We start from the raw sequence: 25203 nt of genomic DNA on the forward strand, positions 1-25203 counted from the left end.
GTATATACTTAACCAAAGACATCTAGATTGATTTGTACTATATAGAAGGACAATCCTCCTCATAAACTTGAGCATGTACCCATTATTTAAACTGAAACCTCGCTTCTCTGAGCTTGCAGCAATCAACATTTAATACAGCATCAGTGCCACACCTCTAGCAGTCGGTGCATATCTCACTTTTATCCTCGGTCTGGGAGGGAGTCCTTTTTTCTTCTCTGGCTTTATCGTTACCGCAGTCGGGCATCTACTACGCTGTGTGAGTCTGGCTGACCCCTATGCCCCAGGTAAACATTGGATAGAAATAAAATGTCCTTATAGCTAATGTCTAGCTTCTCGGCTAGGTATTCTGGACAGCTAAATTCTACAATCCTACTGACAAAAACTTGTTATCCCTTAAAGAGCCCATATGTTATGACTCAACCCTAGCGCTTGCGAAGTAGTTTTATGGAGCTACTGTAATATGCGAGTAATGAAGGCCGGATGGAGATATCAGGTTATCGAGGGTGTTCAAGTGGAGTAACCCCCTAGGCTGTCTTTTGTCCTTGAGCCTCCAGGCCGCGATCGGAAGATCAGCCGTACAGTAGTCTCAAACGCTATCAGAACCAGTGCTGCCTTACCCCAGGAAGGAATATAAGGGGAATCAGAGCATAGGGAAAGTAGGAAGGGAAGTGGAAACTGCAAAGGGATTCGAGGGCAGAACGCACAAATGCCGTATTAACTCAAGATACAATGCTAGCCTCGCCCTATAGATACCTTGCCATGAGAATCTTGCTTGAAGTTTTAGTACAAGTATCATAGCATTGAAGCCTAAACTTGGGTAAAAGTCACCTACAAGGCGTAGCTAAGCTCTGGAGTTGATAGAGTCACTAGGAACGGGCCTCCTGCCGCTGCAGCTAGTTAGCCTTATTTCTTGACCGGTGCACTAATTTTAATGCTCCTTGCACTTTAATAGCCCAAGAAAACCCTGATCCATGACTGCATCGTGAATTGGCTGGCACAAAAAATTAGCATGTCGCTCGAAACCCCTGCGTCGTGCAGACGCGTGTTCAGCCTGGGAAGAATTGATAGGCAAACCCCTCACCCAGCTACAACCAATACGTGCAGCAAGTGCCCAACCTTTTCAAAAGCGGTGTCCCCGTATGTCTCAGCCTTTACAACTTGGCGTCGATCACTGAAGATCCAGGAGAGTCATTGTATAATGAAGTTCTGGAGTGTGTTTCAAGAAATCATTACAGTTAAAGACTACCCGATTGAAGAGATGGACGTGCACAAGGATCTGCTGAAAGCCTCGCGGCTTCTAGGGTCAATCTGCCGCCGGTAAGATTGGCGTGCCTACCTTGCTCGATAGCGCTGTATCACTCATTAGCCTGGCCGATGGGTCATGTCATGGATATGATGACAAGGGACCCAAACACTGTCATCAGCCAGCCGCCATTCTGCTGTTCTTCGAAAGGCCAAGCGATAATAGCCATTCTTTTCTTTTCTTTTCTTTTTTTTTTAGAAAAAGAAAAGCGGAGGTAATTAGATTAGTTATAAATACAAGAGAGACCTTGACCAAAGCAGCTTGTGCGAATCGCTGAGTTAGGTCAACACCAGTTATACTCCTTCAATTCCGGCTTTATATGATCATTTTTCCCGTAGCCTTAAGCGCTTGGCTTCAGGAAATCTCGCTTTTGAACCCAACCGTCCTGAATCCCAGCTGCAAGCTCATCACCATGGACTCTTGCCATATAATGTGCCAGTGCCCGAACTGTCATGTCGAGGCTAACCACTGGGTACCTTGCACATGCCCTTACCCGTCGCCCCCTGATGAATCTTCTTCAACACATGCGTCCCCTAACTCTGTATCTTACCATGATGAGGAGCCTACAACATCCTCTCCTGCCGCATTCGAACCCAATCAAAGTACCAGTGGTCCCGACGAGGCAGTCAACTTCTGTTACGGGGAATGGTCAAAACACTATCACGGCTCCCATACACCAATGGATCATGTATCACTCAGCGTGTTAATCGATTCCGAACCTCAGGATACTCAGACAGGAGATCATACCCCCCATCCGACATCGGGGACATCTTCGAAGTCCGCATCCCCCTCGCGACCTGAAGGCAATCTTTTGACCAAAGAGGCTAAGGGAATGAGAAGCGCAGCGGAAGAATTGGAGGATCTACGTCCTGCAGATATATTCCTTGTTCGATGTAGGCTGAGCGACATGAAATGGAAGAGTATCCACAACAAATACAATGAGATTTGGGAAGCCAAAAACGAGGGTGCCTTGAGGGCGCGGATGGATAGTATCACGGATGAGAACCCTGCGATCAGGGCCCTTCTTGAACAAAAGATCTAATAAAATCTTAGGGTGGCTTAATAAGTGTACTACTGTAACTGTATGGCAATGGGACTAATGGACTTTCTTTACCGTTTAATTGTCGATGGAAACTGTCTCTACTAATCATTATTCGCTGTTTGTATAGAAAAGTGTATTTTGTTAGTTAATCCACCATGGCGTCCAAGTTGTCTCTGACGGTTTGAGCTCTCAGCCGCAATCCTCAACTCCACTGTGACATCGACGTCTAACTGAGATACAAAGCTCCGATGGAACGAAAAACAACAAAGAAGCGCTAATGAGACTTCTCAAACAAGAACACACACCTTAGACATTTGACTTAGCACATTTTCACTGCGTGGCTTGATCCAATGTTTACTGGAGTGCAGTATAGAGTTACTCCTTCTTGCGACCAAATGGAAACAAGGAATACGGAGTTTCTAGAGGAGGAGTTTCTCCGAGATGATCTAGCCTGTTTCATCTCGTCGATTTGACAGCGCGCCTTTGTACGCCACATATCCACATCTTAAGCTCGCGCGATACCATCAGAAGGTTTTATTGGCTCGGACAACCTGTAAACAACACGCGTAACTGGTGCTAGGACAATGATTTGTCCGCGGATTCTTGCTGTTGCATGAGGGAACCATCAGAAAGGCAAGCGGAGAAAATCAGGTGGGACCACAGCGGAGGAGGTTCCTGATGCGGGCGTTGGAATCTGATGGGGTAGATATGTAAGCGCTGGTTTGCTTCCTGGGCCGCTGATCTCAGAAGAACCTTGCTGGCACTCCATCCTGTGAAGCGTCTCCTCAGCGGTCTCTCTAAGCGTGCTGTCAATAAATTTAGTTCGCTTTGCTCTCGCGCAGTAATTGAATGGGATCAGTAACCTAAACTCCAGACACGTCCTGGAAGAATGTTGTAAAACGATGGCCAGAACCATGCACCCGACTTGTAGGGGCTGAGCGAGTACGGGATAGTGCTTGATACAGCGTGTAAACAGTCATTGCTATGTAAAGGCTATCGCAGATTTGACAGGAGATCCAGAAATTACATGGCATGCAGGGGCAGCACACCGACGGGTGAAAGCGCGACCTTGCGCTTGGTAGATGTGACGGAGCGTCAGGGCAAGATAGATATTCGAACGCCTGGCGAGGGGGAGTGCGAGGGTCGGAGACACCGCTGCAGTCGACAGGATGTTATCTTCACACCCTCATATGTTGTTGTCTCGAACAAGCCAGTTGTTGTCTCCGTGCCGTGAACCGGTGACCAGGTAGCTAACCGACACGAACACGTTGAAGCCGGTGAATGCAGCTGAGATCTGCTGCGGGTCGACCTTGACCGTCACGTTATGGCTAGTGTGGAAAGCCTCAGTCACAAAGCGTGCGAGGTCTGTGCGGTGAGTTTGGCAAACAGCATAAGCGGCGGCACATCACCAAGAGTCCATGTCCTGGTAAACTTACGATTCAGCTGACAACAGGGCGCCCGCCCGTGGCCCCGATAAGGCGTTAATTTCGGGAGAGAAGCCCACATGGGGCGCGAACCATGGCTTAGCACGAGAACTCACTTTCTCTCCAGGCCAGAGACAGGACTTTTAGAAGGTCAGCTCTCAGTTCCCTAGCCTCATTTTGTTCCCCTCGCAAGACACAATAGATTGATCAGTCGATTGTTGGGATGGGGAATCAAGTCGACACATTCATTGGACCACGCGTGACTCTTTACGGACGTGTTGCCTTTGCAGTGTTGTGCACAAACAGCTGCCGAAATGGTTGAAGAGAGACACACGAGGGCCTGACCAAGGTTGGTAATATTACAACGAGCTTGCATCTTTGTGGCAGGAACGCCTCGTGTCTGCTGAGACCTCCAGGGAGGCCGGCAGCGCGATGGTAGCCTGGACGGAAAAGGTCATCCCATCCATCACTTTTGCCTTCTCCGCAGCTGACCTCTCACAAGCCTATGATACTGCTTAGATCAACAAATGCCCTAGCTTCCATTGGTGCGGGGACCTCGCCAAAGTTTCATGACTCAGACTGGCGATACACACTTATCACCGCCACCAACAGAGGTACTTGTTGGATTTCCGAAATGGCTCTACGTGTACTTACTTCTTGGCCTGGTCGAAGCTTTGAAACACTTGTAATTTGGTCAAGGCGACCGGATGCGTTCAGTAGTGTTGTTTACGCCACGATTGCAAGTTGGCCTGCTTGAGTGGGGAGGAAATGGGAGTGGCAGTACGTACAGACTGTTGTGTGATGCTACGCGTTGGTTTCGCGGAGAAGGACACAGTCCATGTTGAGAGTTTGGGCTATTCCCCCCCTTTTTCGTGCTCTAGACAGAAACGGCGGTTGTGACTTTAGATGATGTCGATGTCAAGAAGTATTTGCTAAGATGAACTCAAAAAGCCGACCGACAAAAGTAAAAACTTGAGGATCAATGAAAGAGCATGATGGAAGGTGTTGAGATGGTTGCAGCCTGGAATCATGACGCGTTTGCATTCCAGTGCCATCGGCCATGTCCGTTTAGCGCTTCAGCTACCAGTGACTGCCCCTCCCGCCCTTGACTGCCTCCTCCAGCAACGTGTTGAAGTGCACTTTCGACGTGGAATTGATTCGCGTTTCTCGAATTTATCAGTAAATACAGGTGAAATATCGCTGTCTACTCTGGCCCTAATAGAGATCAGTTTCGGGCATAGGGGACGTGTGCCACTCCGAGTTCTACAGTCTGTAAGTATGCGGACCTCAATTCGACAAGCCTACATTTACTAACTGCCCAAGGCTCCTGAGAAATCCCTTCGTCCGATCTCGAAATGCGATTGCTGTTACGAGTCTCGGATCCGACTCTTTCGATGTGATGTGTGTGAAGCGGGACACCCACATACCGCCGATGAACACTCCTTCGTTGAAGCCTTCCGCCCCCCTTCGTCAATTCATTGTTGATGTCGAACGGACGACGCGAATCCATCAGCATGAAAGATAGCATGGAAGGCTGTATCACCTTTGACGCAGGCCTCAACGTCAAGTCGCCTCGTCGTCGATGCCACACCGAGTACACCAACTCCTCCCACTCGAACGCATCATCTTGAGAGAGTCAATTGAGACCACTCTTAGACTTCATCTCATCTCGGAGCAAATACATGGCGATTGAGGGACAAGAGCTTGTCGGAATTGCGTGCCGGTAATCCCCATTGGTGATCAATGCCTTCTCCTTTCTCATCGCAGACCCTGGTTCAAGTTCGAATCTCCTACCGCCACGACTTTGTCGACTCCTCGGATTACGAAGGCAGGGCGTCAGTCATGACGTATGGTCTCGCCGAAAACTAGGCTACGAGATGCCGCCTTTGCGTTACCGTACAGATTGTCCACACGAGCCTGAGGACGTCTTAGATGTAAGGTCTGGAGGCTTGAACAAGCCGAGAAGGTAGTCCCATGATTCATTGATTGGACCCTCAGATGCCACCAGCAAAGTGTTTACTGACCTTTAAAGAAGCATCGCGACTCAAATTCCGGCCTCGTGGCTACCCAGAGCCTTCATCCCGATGATGCTCACCAGTTTCAAACCAAGAAGGCGACGTCGAACACCGTCAAGCATCCGAGACTACGTAGCTTCCACAGCCAAACACTGAACCCGTATGCGTCTCGAACCACTCTGTTCCACGACAGAATCATTCAAGCTCTTGTCGGCAGTTGGAAACTTTCCATCGTAGTCTTTCCATGCACTGAGAGCCTCGCCGGCAACTTTGTGAGGTCCATTTGACCAAGATTGTGCGACAACACACTGCGTACTTATCTGGGAGGCAATGGATCGAGTTGGCCCCATCGAATCATTGTCGCCCTCCTAGCACCTCAAATTGAATGTATGTCCATCCCATTTGTCCAAAAGTCCATCAGTCCTCCTCCATTTCTCCCATCGCGCCAAGAGAGTTATGCCAGAAGCTCTCAGGGGCAGTAAGGAATGTCTTCTCAAACTGAAGCCTGGATAAACAGGTCTTGGGCTCGCTCATCGTTCACGGCAAGGACCTGTAGCGACACCCTGCGATGAGGCCATCTAGAAAGGTAGATCTAGAGTTGACTGGCTTTATATTGTCATGATGTCTTCACTAGTTCTTAATCGATAAGCTCATAGAGGATCCGAAGTCCCCCCCAGCCTTACTGAAGCCAAGGCCAATTCCCCCTATTGCAAATCCTTTATTGACAACCTCGCCAGGTCTTCATCCCTCGTGGAGACGTTGTATGCTAGGCTGTTGGCTTTCTATATACCATGTCTTTCTATCTGACCCCCGACCTGCCGCCACAGGGTTCCTCCGTCACATTCTATGAATCCTCCTTTTTCAAGCATAGTCAGGAGCACCCAACCTTCATACTCCTTCGCCAAGCCCGATTGTGTTCCGCACCCACGCGCCGAGTGCATGAGGTTACGTCAGCCAGCTGTGTTCAAAGAGCTTGGACTTGTCGTGAAACACATTGACAACTCAAACGCCGGTATCAGGGAGGAACGGTGCCTTTGGGCCATTCACCACTTGTTACCTGAAGTTCCAGTTCCGAGATCTACGGCTGAACACAAGAAACCGGCATCACATTCCTCTCTATAGAACATATTGATGGAATCATTCTACGTGATCGTTGGGGCACTCTAAGCGCTATCGAGAAGGATAGCGTCTGTGAAAAGCTTAGGTCGATGGTCACCGAATGTCTCATCTCCACCTAGCTGCTGATGATCCATTCATCGGTAGGTATCCCAACTCACACTTCCTCCCAGACATAAGCGGTGCTCAGGTAACATCGACCGCGGGAACGTGAGAGACATGATCTTTACCGACACAAACTTCCCACCCGCTGGCGTTTTTTCTTCAGCAGCTGAATTTCACGACTGTATGTCGAGCATGTTCAAATGACCAACGACGGCTGATGATCCACATCTTGATCCTACTAGTATCACAGAGCCTTACTGAGAGATGCTACCAGACGATTGTGACATCCACTTCACGCACGGCAGATCTACATAATGGTGTCCAAAGATTCGCTTTGCCGTGTACTGGCGATTATTGACTGGGAACAGTCCGGCTGGTACCCCGCCTATTGGGAGCTTTGCAAAGCCGAACTGACTACTGAACCCCAGTCACAGTGGCAAGTTGTTTATTTAGGCAAGATTTTAGATGAGCCAGATTTGCGCTTAGACCTTCTACTCTTACGTCCGCTTATTTACTCCTTAGTGTAATGCCCCTAACACAAACAATTGCTGCTTTGTACTTGGTGTGCAGGGAGATGTGCCGTTATAGCTTGACTAGCGGCTAGTCAATTCATCATTGAGCTCTTAATACATCCTTCATGGGTCGCACTGAATTTCCCATTCAGTCATCGTCACGAATAGTCGCGATGAGTGGCGTTCCATGATCAAGTCTAAGCCCTGTATTGAACTCTCCCTTTGTCACCAACAATGCAATACTTATCAGAGGTTATCTTTCATTACGTGGAATTCTTCAAGCTAATGTAAATCTAAGGAAGAGAACTGCCAAGTCTGAACCGGATAGTTTGTCTGGCTGGCAGTTGAGCAATGCCTCCTCATGTCCATTACTATCGATGTCTTGAATGGCGCCCCCATTCACAGCTAAACCTTTTCAGTATTTATATATTAACATTAGTATTTGAAACTATTAGGATATTTAAAAAGTGTAGAGACTAGTTAAAGAGGGGTATTAAAGCCTGGTGGTCTCTGATTAAATCAGTTACGGCGTATAAAGAACTTGCTAAACTCGGCGTTACTCTCAAGCCTTTCCAAAGTACCACTATCGTATTGCAGAATCAGCTCCAGACCCCGACTCTCATTATGAGGAGGTGGCAGAATAATGCAACGGCCGTCAGGTTTACCCTCAGTATCCCCAACAGTAACGCGGAATGCAGAAGGATACCCAAGATGACGCCCGAAATAAATGTCGTTGTATCTATGCGCTTGAAGACAGACTATGAGCATGTCCGGTCCCGGGTATCGGTCGACATTCCAGGTCAAGGAAGTAGTTTTGGGCATTTGATTGAGCAGCCCAACGAGACGCCTTACTGCCTTGTCGTTGACAGCAGCAATGGCTCGCTGGATACTACTCGCCAGCTTACCATAAATCTTTTGTCCGTCTTCTCCATTGTGTAGAGAAGCAACAGACACTCTGGCGACCGCGTTCGGCTCCGCAAAATTCCCCCAATAGTTGGACGGGAGTGGCGAACTTTCCATTCGTTCTCTAGCGTCAACAGTGATTGATAGCTTTGCCTCTGGGTATCGATGATGATCTATCTGCCTGGCCATGACAACGTGGCGCCAGAGGAAAGCACAGATAGCTTCGGTCGTGCTCAGCTTAGTATTGGCAGCACCTTTCAGGGCATGATTCTTGAGCAGCGAGAGGTTCTCGGCAGAGATGAAGAATATGCCATGTTCAACCGACTGTACCTCGGTAGCTTCGTAGTTTGTTGGGTTCAAGAAAGTGCAAGGGGTCTCTGTGAGCTTCCAATCAGGAAATTCTTCTAGAGTCACGCCTTGTTCACCCTCAACGACCGAGCTTCGATCAAGAGGCGTGATTGGCATGGTTCGGAGGCCGAGTCCTTTGGTAATGGAAGCCAGGTGCATGCCTAATGTCTTGTGCAAGATAAAGTTGCAGACGCCATCGCCCGCCACATGCTGCATATCAGTCAGTGTTTGTAAAGGAAAAGTCGGACCACTAGGCTTGTGTTGCACAAGTCGCATTGCAGGCGGTCGTGTAACAAGGAGCAAAAGGTATATCCCACAGGTAACGTGGACTCACATGAAGACAAGTCCCGAGTATAAGGCCCCCAGAAATAAAGTTACACTGAAGTACCAGCGCCGGAATACTGGCTCCCGGAACTAGCTTTGCCGATGTGCCGAAGATAATGTGTCTCGGTATATCAAGCGGAAAATAAGCCCTTTCAAGTTGGTGGAACGTACCGAACTTCCATAAAGCCCGAAGTTCGGGTGCCGTGTAATCCTTGTAGTTGAGTCTGGCGCCTTGGTTGCTATCGAATAGAAGCTCAACCTCCTCCCGATCGTTATCGGTGGGCCGTCGCACGGAACATGCAAGTTCTGGGATGCCAATGATCGTGTTGACTAAGGCCCGTTCAAACAGATGAAAGATATATGTCTTGTCCGCATTCTGTGACACAGGGAAATACAGACATGATGAGATGTAGTCCCTCGGAGCGATTTGGTCGATTGCTGAGAGTTTGACTATCTTTCCATGCGCGTTTGGCTGTGGTTGAACAGTAGTAGAGCTAAAGTAGGCGGATGGGGTGAATGGAACGTCAGTGAACATGGCGAGGATGCTGCTTTAGCGATGTTAAGCTTGATAAATGCGGATGTGCAAGAAGAATTAGTCTGGAAAGAAGTCATTGATGTGCCAGACAGATGATGGATAAATCAATGAGACCTGATGCATTGTCTAAGACTCTTTAGATGCTGCCAGATTTGTAGGAATCCGAATGATTTCGTATTACGCTTTGACCAACACATGTTTGAGACGATGTGCCGCACGGTACTTGAGTCTTGTTTGTCTGACACGTTCCGACTAGCTGCAGATCCTTATACGAAGGGAGTTATGATCGTCAATTTTGGCCCGAGCCATGTCGTATCTGTTGTGCCTCATAGACGATATCGCTGAGACATAATTCGGCAATGAGATGTGACAAAAGAGCGGTCCGAGCCACACAGCTGTGCAGGGTTTAAATTTCATTCCGAGGCCTGGAATTGTAACCTAAGAAACACTAAACGGTAGATGATCTACCTCTTATCGTATGCTCAACATTTTCGCGGTCTTTACTATCTTAAGTTTAGATTGCGAAAATAAGAAGGGTGTTATAGTAAAGCTGAAACGGAGGTCAAAGTCAGGTTGATATCATGGAGCGGGATTGGAGGGAGAAGCGTAATTGCTTTCACGTGGCCGGCCCGATATCTTACAAAATGATAACCAGTGTTCTCTGGGAACAGTCACTTATCTCTTTAAATAATCAGAAGGAATTTCACCAAATCACAGTCTGCAAACAGAAACAAGTAATCAGCCATGTCCGATTCATGGGTCGAACCAGCGAGCTCTCTACAGCCATCCATCGTGAAGTGCTCAGCCCTTGACAACCTCACTGCCTCAGTGTATCCTTCACCTACACACTTCTTTCCTCTACGACCGGGAACAGACCCTCGGCAGCTCTACGACGACTGCAAACAAGGCCTCTCTCGATGTATCTACGAGCATCCGCACCTCGCAGGCATTATCAGAAAGGACGAAACTGGACGTTACGCCATTGAGATTCGAGATGCACCGCATGCTGGCACAAACTTCTGGTATCGAGATCATCGCCGGGATTCAGATGTACCTTCTTACAACGAGCTCAAGATTAATGGGTGGCCCTTTGGCGATGGCGAAGAAGATGGTCTTGGCAAGCTCCGACCAGAGGACTTTCCCTGCGTCCACGATGGCGACCCTGTAATCGCACCTCAGTTCAATGTCTTGAAGGGCGGTATTGTCTTGACCATGTCGATTACGCACGTGATAGGTGACCTGGTCCAGTTTATGGACTTTCTCAGGTCTTGGTCACAGAATACGAGTGCGATAGCAACTGCCAGACTCAATGGTCAACCTGTACCTCCACTCCCGCAGCAAATATCGGCGGCTCTGATAGATCGCTCCCTCTTGACACCTGACGTGGATCTAGAGGAGGATCTTGACAAGCTCGCAGCCTGTGCGAGGAAGCTTCACCACCTCGACATGCTTGACCCTCGATCTCCAGAACAAGTTGCGGACAAAGTGTCAAACCTCTTCACAAAGGCACGTCTGACAAATGACGATCTAGTGAGGTTTACAGAAGATGAACTTCGCACTCTGTCTTGTTCTGTCTGGACCTTTTCACAGTCTTCAATAAAGCAGCTTCAGCGCATGATCCAAGAGGTCTTGCCCAACGGCTCAAAAGTGTCGTCCACAGATTGCTTGACCTCTTTCGCATGGAACCGACTATTTGGCGCCAAATATGCTCCCGGATTATCAGGCCGTGATCCTCTACCCGAAACTAGCAAGATTGTCTTTGCTGGGAGCATTCGTCGCCGGTTGACGCCTCCTCTACCCAACAACTACATGCCTGCCTGCGTGGATTTGTTCCCAGTGTCTGTGAGCACCAGAGACTTCATCTCACCTGACCCCAAAACTCTGGCTCATGCAGCAATGGCAATTCGCCACAGCAATAATGCTTGGAGCGAGGAAACCTTTCGAGAGATGCTCGAGATAGCCCATTCACATCCTGTCAACCCGGGCCTGATACCTAAAGGACCCATCGATGCACTTGTGACGGACCATACACGAGCAAGTGCAGCTATGCTGTCAAGTTGGGGCCCCGAGCTTGGTTCTTGTGAGGCCTTTAGAGAGCCGTATCTTGGTAGAATCCCTCCTCATGGGGAGATCACTCTCTTACCCCGATGGAATAATGGCAATGTGGATGTAATGTTTGCTGGAGAGGCTATTGTGATGGAGCGGTTGAGAAGAGATCGGCTTATGAGTCAGATGGCCACTTGTCAGTTTGTCATGGGTGATCCTAGGTTTCAGGCGACTCGTGGGAAATATGTCTCAAAGCTATAGTAGAGACAGCAATAGCCATTCCAGATCTTGTCTCGGTGTATCTAAGATATTCTAAAATAATACTAGTATAATAAAGTTGCTCTAAAGCCAGAGCATTATAATTGGGCTTTATTGACCTCGTTACCGCCTTCATCAAAAAGAATCTTATTCCCCATAATCATAGACCGTTGTAAAGCCGCGCCAATGCGCACAGCCGTTACTGCTGATTCTAGTTCAACAGGTACCGGCTTGTCGTCAAGCACGCACTCGGTAAATTCGATGGCTTCTCTTGTGAACGCTGCCTGGAACCGCCCCCAATAGTTTTGAGGAAGCTCATGCCTGATACCTTCTTGTCCATAAATCCGAACATGGTTCTCAACCGGGATCAAGTTCACAGACAGCTTACCCTTTGTCCCGATAATCTCTGTCGTATCCTCTTGGCCAGCAGCCATCATGCGCGAGGCATACAAATATGCGATGCGGCCATCGTAAAATTCGACAATGCCCACAGCATTATCCCTATCATCATACTGTCGTAGATCTGGTTCCACGGCCGTGATCCCTACAGCGTGGACTGATCGGACTTTGGACTCTTGACCAAAAAACCAAAGAGCCAGGTCAATATCGTGAATACTGCAATCAACGAATATGCCACCAGAGAACTGAGCATATGCGACAAAGAAGCCCGAGGGATCTAGCACGTCGCATGTCTGGCTCCTAAGAACAGACGGGCGGCCAATCAAGCCTGACCTTGTTTTCTCGTAGGCGTCGCGGTATGAAGCATCGAAACGGCGGGAAAAGCCACACATGACTTTGAGGTCGGGGCGGGTAGCAGCGGCGTCAACAACAGATTGAGACTGAACTGTCAGCATCATGCGAAGCCCGTCACAGGGAAACACTCACAATCTCGACCGTTGTGCCAAGGGGCTTCTCACACAATACGTGCTTGCCCGCGGCAATAGCGGCATTTGTCTGTTCAGCATGCACTGCAGTGGCAGAGGCGACGCAAACTGCATCCAAGCCCACATGGGCTATCATGTCAGAGTAGCTCTCGTATATAGCTACACCGTCAGGGGCGAGGTTCTCAGCAGCCCAATCCCTCTCGGCAGCATCTGGGCTACTGACAGCGACTAGAACAGCTCGCGGGACATTCTGATGGAAGTTCAGGGCATGTCGCTTGCCCATTCTTCCAAGACCAGCAACTCCAACTTGAAGCTTGCGAGGTGTCATTGCATTGAGTGTAGCGAGGTTAGTGAAGAAGTGAAGAAATTGTAAGAAGTAGATGAAGGAGAAGAAGTGGGATAGTGCCGACCACGGCCTTCTTAATTATTATATACACCCTGACGCTCGATTGAATGTCTCCATATTGATGGCAAAACTGGGCAAAAGCTGTATTTCTTGTCTTGGACTGTTCATACTGGGGTAAGGCACTTACCTGTGCGTACTTTGACGCGAGACATGGTGGAGTACAACATTCGGAGGCTTTGACCCTGAGTTCCCTGTTGATACGGGGTAATTTGCCCCGATACAGACCATGCGGATAAACGTTCCGAGTGAAGCTCCACAGTATTTCAGACCGCCGCATACTACACTACACTATGGGTCCATAGACATGGAGGATCAATCGCGTTCCCATTTACTCGGACATTTATATAGTATCGAAATTAAATAGCTATGTAAATCGCTTAGTTTCTGACGTCACCGTATTTAAGACTATTTGAGTACATACACTAGTTACAGATGGCCTAAGCTCTTTTCAGCATCAAGAATCCACCCAGCCCCATGCTCTCTTTAAATGGTCTTGTGCTGATGCAGTGGGCCACGAATGAGTATTCTGGGTCAGCATCAATACATCCAGTAACGCTTCTTGGTCCCGTCTCTCGGTGAATCGATCGCCACACGCCGTCACTCCCATGCAGGCTGTGAAGGTGGCGGGTCTTGTGGAGGGATTTGAGAGAGCTATCCCGCAAAGTTCTCGGACTTGGGTCCGGATATCGTCCTACATCAGTCAGAATACACTGCTATGGAAGATTATGTATCTCAACCTACGTCGATTTGCTTCCGAGCTAGCTGAGCCGATGGTCCAATTCGTGGTACTCGGTCATCATGGCACATGAGGAGAATACGAGCAAATATGCTATGGGCTTGGCCTATAACTGATGTTTATTAGCAGACCTCCTTCAATCAAAATCTGTAGCATACCAACGGCGTGGTTTAAATAAATGATGTGTGGAAAAGCCTCGCCCAAGGCCTCGTCAGAAGCACTATAGGCAACAGGCAGCCAGGACACCGGCCGGGCTCGTAGCCAAGCTTGGTCATAGTCAACTAGTTCTTGATAGTGATGTCTGTTTGGACCGTTATTTCCAAAGCAGTAATTTATGACATCTGCACTGTGAACAATAATGCGGTTTGCCCATGTATCATCATCGGCTTCAGAGAGGGACCGGTCCATGAATCCGTGGTCGAGCCTGATTTTTACAGGCCGTTGACTCGCAAAGCTCATCGTTACCTCTTGCCTCATGCCAATCCAGAACGAGGCTAAACGAAGGCTGCTCGGGGTCGCTGTAGAGTCACAAGTGTTCATAAATAGCTGTATTCCTAACAGATGACCTTCGTGATCAGTGCCTATAAGGGGCACGTCGAGTTCCTCGAGAGTGCGTAGAAGAATAGTCGCTGCCAGTAGATTGTCGTCGTACAGGGCGGAGGAGTCGTTTGAGATTGTTGCCAAGTGCCTGAGACATGCTTGATGGTACCGATCGGAGGCGTAAGGGTCATATTGTGCGTTGAGGCTGAGATGTCTGGAGGATAAGGCGAAGATAGCATTAAGAAGGGTCGGACAAGATGCTGCTCGAGGGGGCACAATGTTGGCAAAGTGCCGTCTGGAATCGCAAAGATCGAACTGTGAGAGATCAATAAGGCACGTCAACCCAGACAAAAGATGTAATGGCGCACCCATGTACACATATAGTTTAAATAGTATTGCATCAATCTCACTTCATGGTTTTCCATTAAGGGGTAGGGTACTGCTCCTACGTTGGCCAATCCCAGTGTTGAACCGTGTGGTATTGGGCCATAATTGCGACGACTGTCTCTGCTTACTGCACTGTCTCCATCTCCTCCACCGATCTCAGCTGTACGAGTGTGAGACGTGGGAGAGGCGTTAGACCCAAAATCCGTAAGTTGTTCATTATGAGATTGAAGCGTGTTACCATCAACTTGCTGCCAGTGGCTTTGACTCTCCGAGTCTGATAGATAATAACCTTCAACATCAGGTGTCTCATCCACGAATCGTACTTGGCGGCTCGTAAGTAAAACCCTGGATGAAAATGATTTACCTACATCGTCTTGAGCAAGGGACCCAAACTTGATTTGGGGATGACCTGTGGTGGATCTCAGCCTTCTAATCCTCGCGATGATACGCAATAGTTGTTGGGGAGACATACGTAGTTGAGTGCTTGAAGCGAAAAACGGGCGCTGTGTCGCAAACCTTGCCCATCGAAACGCATCGAAGGCATGTCTGCGTACCTCCTCCAGGAACTTGTGGACCCCAAACGCATTTGAGATGCTGTTTTTTGCAGGCCTAATGATGGTCAGAGTGGCAAGTGGCATTCGGCATGGTTACCGATATTTCATTTCACTTACAAGACATGCCGTAGCTGTGTTCATTTTCTCCGGAAATGATGTTTGGTGCAAATTCATCTCGAGGGGCAGGTTGCCCCGATTATATGACCTTGCTCCAAAGGCAAAAAAAGCCGAACAGTCGGGGCTATGCTCCGTTTTTGCTTCTGAAGGTGAAAGATTCCGATGCTCTAACCTAGATAGGCTTAACTCTCCAGGGTAATGGATCCTTGGCCGGGCCATTTTCTGATGCTTGTTAGAGGAAGACATGTCCCACTGTTACCCCAAGACTCTACAGACCTGACTCGTGCTTCCCCACGAATTACCCCGTGTTTAATCCATGTCACTGACGAGATCGAAAGTAACCCGCCTTCATTCGTTGGTTGTCCATGATCAATCGAAAGTCGCAGAGTAGACCGAGATTTTGGACTATAATAGATCACAATCTCGCCCTTGAACATCGCCAGAGATTATTCATGCTCATCTTCATTCAGAATCTACTTCCAGTACCTTCTCAAAATGGACCAGCAACTCCATCCCGTCAAGAACAAGCTTGACGAGTGCGGTGCCACGACTGAGGAGCACGTTGGAATCAACACTTCTTTCGAACCATATGGTCCTTCCGGTGAGTTACCATTCCCTGCTTGGCTTTGACACATTATTGCGATGGCGCACGTTGCGAGTAAATGAGCTTTGATAAGCTGACAAACTAGGATTCCGCGGTCTCTTCTCATCTCCCTACGTCGCTGCCTGCGCTGCCTTTTCGGCAATCGGTGGACTTCTCTTTGGCTATGATCAAGGCGTCATTTCCGTGACGCTTGTAATGGATCATTTCCTCGATCGATTCCCCGAAGTGTCGGATGATGCTCCTGGCGCGGGCTTCAAAAAGGGCCTCATGACCGCCATGATCACGCTCGGGGCATTTATAGGTGCCATCAACCAGGGTTGGATCTCTGACTGGATATCCAGAAAGCGTTCCCTGATGGTTGCTGTTGTGGTATTCACGATTGGATCAACTCTCCAGACCGCGGCTATCAACTATGCAATGCTAGTTGTAGGACGCTTCATCGGTGGTATTGGTATTGGACAGTAAGTTCAGCACGAAAACCTCTTCATTCAACATCTACACCTTAAGACTGACCATGCATCTGTTAGGCTATCCATGGTGGTGCCTCTCTACATTGCAGAGATTTCTCCACCTGAGATCCGGGGTGCTTTACTCGTCTTCGAAGAACTGTCGATTGTTATAGGAATTGTTGTTGCATTCTGGATAACTTACGGGACAAAGGTAAACCAACATCCATTCCTCACGCACCGCTATAAACTCATCCACTCCTAGGGAATTCCCAGCCACTGGTCTTGGCAGCTTCCGTTCCTCCTTCAAATCCTCCCCGGCCTGCTATTGGGATTCGGCGCTATTTTTCTACCATACTCCCCTCGATGGCTCGCCTCTAAAGACCGCGAGGCAGAAGCCTTATCCAGCCTCGCCAAGCTTCGCGCCTTTCCCGAATCCGACCCACGAGTTCAAAGCGAATGGATGGACATTATCGCCGAGGCCCGATTCCAAGCAAGTGTTCTCCGCGAACGACACCCTGATCTCACTCAAAGGACAGACCTGGTTGGAAAGATGCGACTTGAGTTTGTCAGCTGGGGAGATTGCTTCAAGTCAGGCTGCAGACGTCGAACTCTTGTTGGTGCAGGCCTTATGTTCTTCCAGCAGTTCACTGGAATCAACGCTCTCATATATTATTCGCCAACACTGTTCGGAACTATGGGCCTCGACTTTGACATGCAACTTATCATGTCGGGCGTACTCAACGTGACGCAGTTGATTGGTGTTCTGTCGAGCTTATGGACCATGGACCGTTTCGGCCGCCGGGGTATCCTTCTTTGGGGTAGCTTCCTAATGTTTGTGCCACATCTCATCATAGCTATCTTGGTGGGCAAGTTCTCGAATGACTGGCCCAGTTATACTGCCGAAGGCTGGACAAGTGTCGCTTTTCTTCTTTTTTACATGTTTGCCTTTGGTGCCTCTTGGGGCCCTGTTCCTTGGGCCATGCCAGCAGAAGTCTTTCCATCATCTCTCAGAGCAAAGGGCGTGGCAATCTCCACCTGTTCAAGTAAGTCTCTCGTCTCTGTCAAGTGCCAAGCCACTAAACTCGTTAGACTGGATCAACAACTTCATTATTGGCCTCATCACGCCACCTCTTGTTCGCGAAACAGGCTTCGGCGCCTACGTCTTCTTTGCTGTCTTTTGTCTTCTGTCTTTCGCCTGGGTCTGGTTTAGTGTGCCTGAGACTAACGGGAAGTCTCTTGAGGAAATGGATAGCGTTTTCAAGGACCGGACTGGAGTGGCAGACATTGCCAAGAAGGATCGTATCCTCACCGAGGTTTACAATGAGCGACAAAGCCGCTGATGATAGATATGTAGTAAATTTGAAAGTTCCCTAATCTAAACTTCATGCTTCCTTGCCAATTTCCTCGAAACCGGATATAATTAACTGTGTGAGATACTGAGGGGGTCGCAGAGGCTAAGCATAATTCCAGTAATTCGTGTGCAACCAGTCAACCCCGAGTCGTCCACCCTCGTATTGACGTCGAATAACCTGCTGCATACTACTCACAAAGCCACTAGCTCAGGGGGCCGCTGGGTTGTGATGGCTGCACAGCACAACCATGCTAATCACCATGGATTGCTGTGGCAAGCTGTTCTCCGTCAAGTTTGCCAAAAGAAAAGTCGATATATATGCGGAAACGGTCTTGCAAAAATCATAGGAACTGAGTGTCTAACGTATTTCGCGGTGAGCACCCAATTATTCATCACAAAGGAGGCATATCGAGTCGATTATCAGTTGGCTTAAGGGACTGAAGGATTCTTAGCCTGGACGCAAAAATCGAGCTATCGGACCGACAGTCCAGCCACTGAACAATCAGTTGCTTATTAGTCTACTGACTATACCTAAAAGGAACACACCAAGCCAAGTTGGTCGTTCAGCTCGCCGCCACAAACGGCATCACACAGACTTCTGCAGAACTAGCGTTCTAATGAAGACTCTTACTTCGATTTCCCCAGACATGTGATGTCCCGTCGTGGTCTGATTCCTGCAAAGGTCAGGGGAAATCCGGGGAAGTCAATCCGGGGAAATGAGCTGTGGCTTCCAGTAATGGCTGTATCAGGCCTAAAATGAAATCCTGCCAAGTTTGAGAGGAGTTATATAATACAATGCGTGTTCCATCAGTACGAGGTAAACCATGTAACGTTCAAGGCTGTCCCTAATGCATCTTTGTCTCTTTATACCCCGCTGCCCGGTTCCCTGAAACAATGTTTGGGTCAAATGCCAATCCTAGCAAAGATGAGGTCGTACTCATATCCATGACGTCTAAGGGCGTTTCTTCTCATCACGAGTCATGTGTCGACAATACTCCCTTAGAAGATCTTGCGCGTCAGCCCTCACATGCTTGCTCCAACACCCTTGACAGTCCAATATGGCTGCCCCGCCGATCAACAAGCTCGGGAGGTGTCGGCGCACGTATTCATCGCGGCTTGGCAAGCGAGAAAGAGATGACTCTGCTTAGCTGTTGCCGACACTTCCCCAAGGCGATTATGTGGTCTTTTCTTCTCTTCCTTACCGTTGTCATGGAGGCATACGATAAGTCACTTATCTCCGGCTTCCTTGCTTTTCCGTCCTTCAGGCGTAGGTACGGTGAACCCAGGCTACCGCTTACTGACGCAGTTGGGGAGCAAGACTATGAGATCTCGCCCTTGTGGCAGATGGGTCTTCAAAACGCTGCTGTCGGTTGCGAGATCATAGGCCTTCTTGCCCATGGTTATATCTCATATGTGATTGGATACCGCAAGATGATGATCGTCGCGCTTGTGTGGATGTGTCTTGCAGTATTCCCGGCTGTCTTCGCACACAACATCGCTCTATTACTTGCCTCGCAAGCTCTCTGTGGTAAGTCAGTTCTCGCCTATCGATCTCATACGGTATGCATACCCTATTATCCGAGAAACTAACGGGTCCTTCCAAAGGTTTGTCGTGGGGTGTGATTCAAACTTTAGCAGCGACCTATGCTGCTGAAGTCGTACCCTCAGTCATCCGTGCAGCTATCCTCAGTAATGTCAATATGTGCTGGCTTATTGGCCAGCTCATGGGCACTGGAATACTGCGAGCGCTTATCAAGAATGCGTCAGATTGGTCGTATCGCCTACCATTTGCCCTGCAATGGGCATGGGCGGTCCCATTGCTGTTCCTCATCTACTTCGCCCCCGAAAGTCCCTGTAAGACTCTCCCTACGTGACGCATCTCCTGGCCTTATACTTATTTGTCAACTATAGGGTGGTTAGTCCGACATGAGAAACTAGCAGAAGCTCGACATTCATTGCAGAGACTCACGAGCAACAAACAAATCGACATCGAGGATACAATCGCTATTATGCAGCATATTGATTCAACAGAGAAGAAACTAGGATATGGTGGTTCGAACTTCCTAGATCTCTTCAGAGGTTGCAACCTCCGAAGGACCGAAGTGTGCTGCATGACCTGGTCTTGCCAAGCTCTATGCGGTGCCACCTTAACCGGATATGCTCCATACTTTCTAGAACAAGCAGGCTTCGAATCCTCCAAGTCATTCACTCTAGCTACCGGAATGTATGGTCTCGGCATTTTAGGCGGCATGATATCGTGGATATTGCTCTCTACAATCGGACGGCGAAAGCTTTACTTGGCCGGCTTGGTGGCTGCGTTGCTCATTCTCACTACAGGCGGAACCTTGTCAATCGTCTTGGCCGACCACTCATCGTTGAATTGGGCGCTTGGGTCCTTGATCATCCTAAAGACCTTTACTTACAACATGTCCATTGGTCCGGCTTGCTATGTCATCGTGGCCGAGATACCATCAACAAGGCTTCGGATCAAGACCATTGCCCTCGCAAGGATTGTTTATAATATATTCACTATCGTGAATAACTTTGTTGCGCCTCAGCTTTTGAACCCATCTGCATGGGACCTGGGTGGTAAGTCTTGTCTAGTGTATGCTGCTACATCTTTCCTTTGTCTTATATGGTGCTATTTTCGGCTTCCGGAAACAAAGAAGCTATCCTACTTGGAATTGGATATTCTTTTCGATAAAGGTGCTCCTACGGCCAAGTTCAAGGAACTACAAGATAGACTTGCCAATTCGGCGTATATCTCTGTGTCAAAGGCAGAGCGGGTCCGGAATGCTTGGCATGGCTGGCTGGCTTATTCCTAGTAGAAAGTCAACTTGTATACTTAGCAGTTTGAGTCATTTTTAAATGGACAGTTGCAGTGTTCGTAATGCTAATGCTTGTAATCTCGGGACTGTTATGTTTAGTGAAGAGAGGTAGAAGATTTATTATTTTCTAATATATATACGCATACACATACAGTCTCCACGACTCTTTGCCACTCTTGTAAATTTGTCTTATTTAAAATATCAGGTTTCGCTTACCAATAGTCAAGGTTCCATTACTCATCGCGAATAAGATAGGCAATACAGGCTCAGGGTCACGATCAGGCTTCTGTGTATATTATGTAAATCTTGAATTGTCTTTGTACTTATTTTCTTTTTTAAGTTTTATTACTTATGCTAGGGGCTTTACACTGTCGGTATTGAGTCCCTGTATATATAATTATCCCAGTTGGGCCTTTGCCTATCCTCAATGCAACTCCGTCATCATCAGTAAACTGAGTCTCTTACTAGGGAGGGTTAGTGAAGGGGGGATCAGGGGTACGGTAGCGGATTCCCTGCTGACGACAGTAGTCGTACATATAGTATTCCTCTCGGCACTTGCGGCAGTTGTGCCAGGTGGTAGGGACATTTGGGCCGTTGCGAACGGGGCGCTCTTGGTGGACAGCACCAATCTGCTTAGCAAGATCGCACCTTTCGATTTCCTCCCACGGTTCCGAGGTAACATTACTGCAGCGGCTACAGAAATATACGCGAATAATCGTTATACACATAGTAGCGTAAGTCGTTATTAGGAAAAGATAAAGCAGATTTAGTGGCAATTGTAGAGAGTATTATATGAGAAGGCTGTAAGTTATTATCAATAGGGGAAGAGTAGAATGTTGATTTTTTTTAAGAAGGAAAGAAAGTAAAGATAATTCTGGGAATGTCATGCTGATCTTGAGGTACTTATATTAAGCTGCTACTGTGATTCTGAGATAAGGATAGAAATTGTCACTGTCAGAGAATACAGTAGACACTCACTGCTAAATGAAACATTGAACACTCGCTCATTAGATCATTTACATAGGCTGCCAGTAAGATGTTGATTCAGAAGCTATAGAGGAAGAGGAATTACTGTTGGAGCGAACATTTATATGTTCAAACTGAGGTACGGGGCATTAATTCGTGTATACGGATAACCCAAAATGAGCTGCGCTTGGCCTTTAGCTGTGGACAGTGTTGGTAGTGTTGACCAGTGTAACTGTCGTCAAGGTCATCAGTTTATATATCATTGATCAGTCGTTCATGAAGCTGCGACTTTGCTTTGCAATTCTTCTTAAGTATTATATACATAGCGGCAACTGGGCTCAAGAACCCCCAGTCCTGGCATATCTCTCTATATCTTTTCACTCTTGTCACTCTATATTGTCTTGGCTTGCCGAAACATTACTGTTTCTTTTTGCTTTGAGTCCCATCAAGCCGTTTCTTATCTTCTGTGTCTGAGAGCGCCAACTCTAAAAGCAAGACCCTCTATCGCTGCCGCATTCACAAAAACATGACCCAAGGTCACAATGGAAGCCGCTGCCATCAAAACGCCGGATTTACTGCATTGATTGCCTCATTGAAGGTTGCTGTGCCCTCTTTGGCCATGCTCAATACGCATCCAACAAGCCTCTGAACTGAGAAGAAAATCCACATGGTTATATAAATAGATTTCTCTTCCTGACTTAAAATGAACATTTGTCCTAAGTAGAATATATATCATTATAAGTTAAAGGTTTCAGTTTTACTGATGGTCCTATAGAGGGGTTGAGATAAGCCCATACATGCTTTTGAGATTGACAGTCCACTCAAACAAAGCACCATAAGCAAATTTGCTCAGGCGCGGGATTTTCCAAGCGTTCATCGCATTAATTGATAGTCAAGGCTTATGGAATCTCAGGGAGATATATCAAGCCAACACACTGAAAAATTCCAATTGACTTCAGGTTTAAAACACCCAAGGTATCAGCGCTTGCAAAAACACTCATAAGCCCGCTGACGTCCAGATGACTGGGCTACAGTAACTCCAACACACCTTTCTTCAAGTTGCGGTATACTAGATCTTGGCCATCTTCATGGGCAGCATGGCCGCCGTCCAGTTTGCCGCTATTTGCTCCGCCAAGACCGCCACCGCCACCGCCGCCAGTAGCACCGACGCTTCGGCACCTGCAACTTGCACCAGTCTATCGGTAGACAGCCGTTGATCAAATAGCTCTTGAGGCACTAAAGCATATGCTAACCGTGAAGAGTCAGTGATGGAACTATCTTGGTCTTGACTAATAATGCCGTGGTCAAAGAATTGGGGTTGTGAACTGGTTCTCCCTCTCTCTTTTACAACAGCCACAGCTTTTACCGGTAGGTATTGTCACCATGCCGTTGAAATTGGGAACTCCCGTAAGTCTTTTTTATTTCCGTCCAAACTATTGGGTTCACCTTGGGTAAAGTCACTCACTTTTCGGCACGCTACGTGCCGTTAGTGTCATCCAGACTTTGGTCGAGAAACTCTAATGCTCCACCATTTCAATAGCGTGTATCTTAAACCTCCATTTGGTATCCAATCCCGATGCCCAGTTCTCAGGGTTGCCCCACATCCGCCTGTCAACTTTCAAGAGAGAATCTCGTTTCACTAAAGGTGCACGATAGATAGTAAGGTTATGAGTCTGTCGTAACGTTGAGGATCTCCCAGAGTTGGGCTAGCATTCATGACTGCCAACTGCGTAGAATATTGGAATGGACTTCCGCAGAGGGCTGGATGGTAATGCCTCAACGGCATGTTCTGAGATCCTCTAGTCGGGTCCAGAAACATCGGTGGACACTAGGCATTCTAGCTCACGGTAGCCTGTATGTAATCTTACGCAGCAACGGAATTTGATCTAACCTTCTATGAGAACGCCCAAACTTTAACCCCTTCATCAAACATAAGTATATATACTTCCCTCAAATGCAAGACCCTTGTTCAATTTTAATCATTCACGGGGCTTGGCCAGCTAGACTCAACTAAAGCTGACCTCAAATCATGTCAGCTGAACCCACGCGGGTGCCGTTGGCTCTAGGCATTATTATACCTCTGGTATGCCTCACCTTTGTCGTTGTGAGTCTCCGTATCTACACACGTGCGATTATTATAAAAAATATTGGCTTCGATGATTATTGGGCTATTGCCTCCTTCATAAGTTGAGAATGCCCCAGTCTTAGTGCTTCTTGCTTAAGCTGAATGTAGATACTATTGTTTGCCTGTGCCTTTGACATTCTGTGGGGTAAATTCATTTGTCTCGTTCCCGTATGGCAGTTAATTAATGTATGGTCAGGAATCAACTATGGTTTCGGAAGACGCATGTCATTCCTTACCAATGAGCAGCGATCCAACTTCATGAAAGTCTGTACCCAAGATTCTAGATATTCAGGGAGCTAACAAGCCTGTCAGGTTCTCTATATTTCGATTATTCTCTATAACTTCACAATCAGCGCTATTATAATGACCTTTCTAGCACAGTACTATCGAGCCTTTGCGACGCAAGGTACCAAGAAGATCCTTATAATTTCTATAGGTATAGTTTCGACTTGGAGCATATCGCAGATCTTTGTCGTTCTATTCCTTTGTCAGCCAATGGCGGCCTTCTGGGATAAGAGCATTGATGGCAAATGTTTGCCGAATAACCCCCAATGGTATATCAATGCTGCAGGGAATATCGCAACAGATGTTTTGATCATTCTACTTCCTATGCCTTTCTTGATCAGACTCAATATTCCATCTCGCCAACGATACGCTCTGGTGGCTATTTTCTGCCTGGGTTTCTTGTAGGTTTCTGTACTGCAACATACTAATTCAGTCTAATTCGAAGCGTAGTACTTGTGCGATTTCCGGTATCCGAATCCATGTGCTGGACCTGCCGGAGGACTGCTCCTGGACCAACGTTAAAACAGCATCTTTGTCCGTCGCAGAGCTCAGCTGTGGATTGCTCTGCGCCTGTCTACCTACCCTCCGACCTCTCATATCGCGTTTCCTTCCCAAAATCTCTAGTTCTGGACAAGCCTCGAGAAGTTACGCCACAAACAATAGATGGAGCATGCCACCGGCCACATGAATCGCGGCTGGAGCTTGAGTATGGTTTCCGTATCACTCCAGTAGAAAGACTAGGCCGGGGATCAGTGCGAGCTATGTTGCGATTGAATTTTCGAAGACTGAGTAGCTTAACAAGTGGAAATCGCAAATCTTGAACCTATTTTTTGCAGAACGGCATAAAGCTTTCTTTCTACAATGGCACAACTTCCTCTCTGAAAAGCCTGCTGGGCATAATTGCAGCTACAATATCAATAATGCCAGGACACTCCTTGATAGCGATGCCAACTAGATCAGTCAGACGGCTTGTAACACCTGCTGCATCATTGTATTGCCCATATCATTCGTGCCAGCCTCCAGCAGGACTACGTTTGGAT

The 25203-nt window shown here is 47.8% G+C and overlaps 5 protein-coding genes across 5 annotated transcripts; 3 read left to right on the forward strand and 2 right to left on the reverse strand.

Moving 5' to 3' along the window:
• Nucleotides 1–8036: 8036 nt before the first annotated feature.
• Nucleotides 8037–9044, reverse strand: J7337_012121 (uncharacterized protein; the record flags this gene model as incomplete). Its single annotated transcript, XM_044829651.1, has 1 exon — nucleotides 8037–9044. The coding sequence occupies one exon, from the start codon at nucleotides 9042–9044 to the stop codon at nucleotides 8037–8039; it is 1008 nt and encodes a 335-aa protein (XP_044676326.1).
• A 1327-nt stretch (nucleotides 9045–10371) lies between these two features.
• J7337_012122 (uncharacterized protein) lies at nucleotides 10372–11934 on the forward strand (the record flags this gene model as incomplete). The annotated part of the gene is made up of 2 exons (XM_044829652.1): nucleotides 10372–11157; nucleotides 11218–11934. The coding sequence occupies 2 exons, from the start codon at nucleotides 10372–10374 to the stop codon at nucleotides 11932–11934; spliced, it is 1503 nt and encodes a 500-aa protein (XP_044676327.1).
• Nucleotides 11935–12029: 95 nt separating this feature from the next.
• J7337_012123 (uncharacterized protein) lies at nucleotides 12030–13143 on the reverse strand (the record flags this gene model as incomplete). The annotated part of the gene is made up of 2 exons (XM_044829653.1): nucleotides 12030–12770; nucleotides 12817–13143. 2 exons carry the CDS (start codon nucleotides 13141–13143, stop codon nucleotides 12030–12032), a joined length of 1068 nt encoding a protein of 355 aa, XP_044676328.1.
• A 2907-nt stretch (nucleotides 13144–16050) lies between these two features.
• On the forward strand, nucleotides 16051–17948 carry J7337_012124 (uncharacterized protein; the record flags this gene model as incomplete). The annotated part of the gene is made up of 5 exons (XM_044829654.1): nucleotides 16051–16156; nucleotides 16245–16620; nucleotides 16687–16819; nucleotides 16871–17651; nucleotides 17698–17948. 5 exons carry the CDS (start codon nucleotides 16051–16053, stop codon nucleotides 17946–17948), a joined length of 1647 nt encoding a protein of 548 aa, XP_044676329.1.
• Nucleotides 17949–19168: 1220 nt separating this feature from the next.
• J7337_012125 (uncharacterized protein) lies at nucleotides 19169–19833 on the forward strand (the record flags this gene model as incomplete). Its single annotated transcript, XM_044829655.1, has 2 exons — nucleotides 19169–19487; nucleotides 19598–19833. The coding sequence occupies 2 exons, from the start codon at nucleotides 19169–19171 to the stop codon at nucleotides 19831–19833; spliced, it is 555 nt and encodes a 184-aa protein (XP_044676330.1).
• Nucleotides 19834–25203: the final 5370 nt, after the last annotated feature.

This window comes from Fusarium musae, chromosome 9 (assembly GCF_019915245.1).
Source record: "Fusarium musae strain F31 chromosome 9, whole genome shotgun sequence".
Lineage (NCBI taxonomy): Eukaryota > Fungi > Ascomycota > Sordariomycetes > Hypocreales > Nectriaceae > Fusarium > Fusarium musae.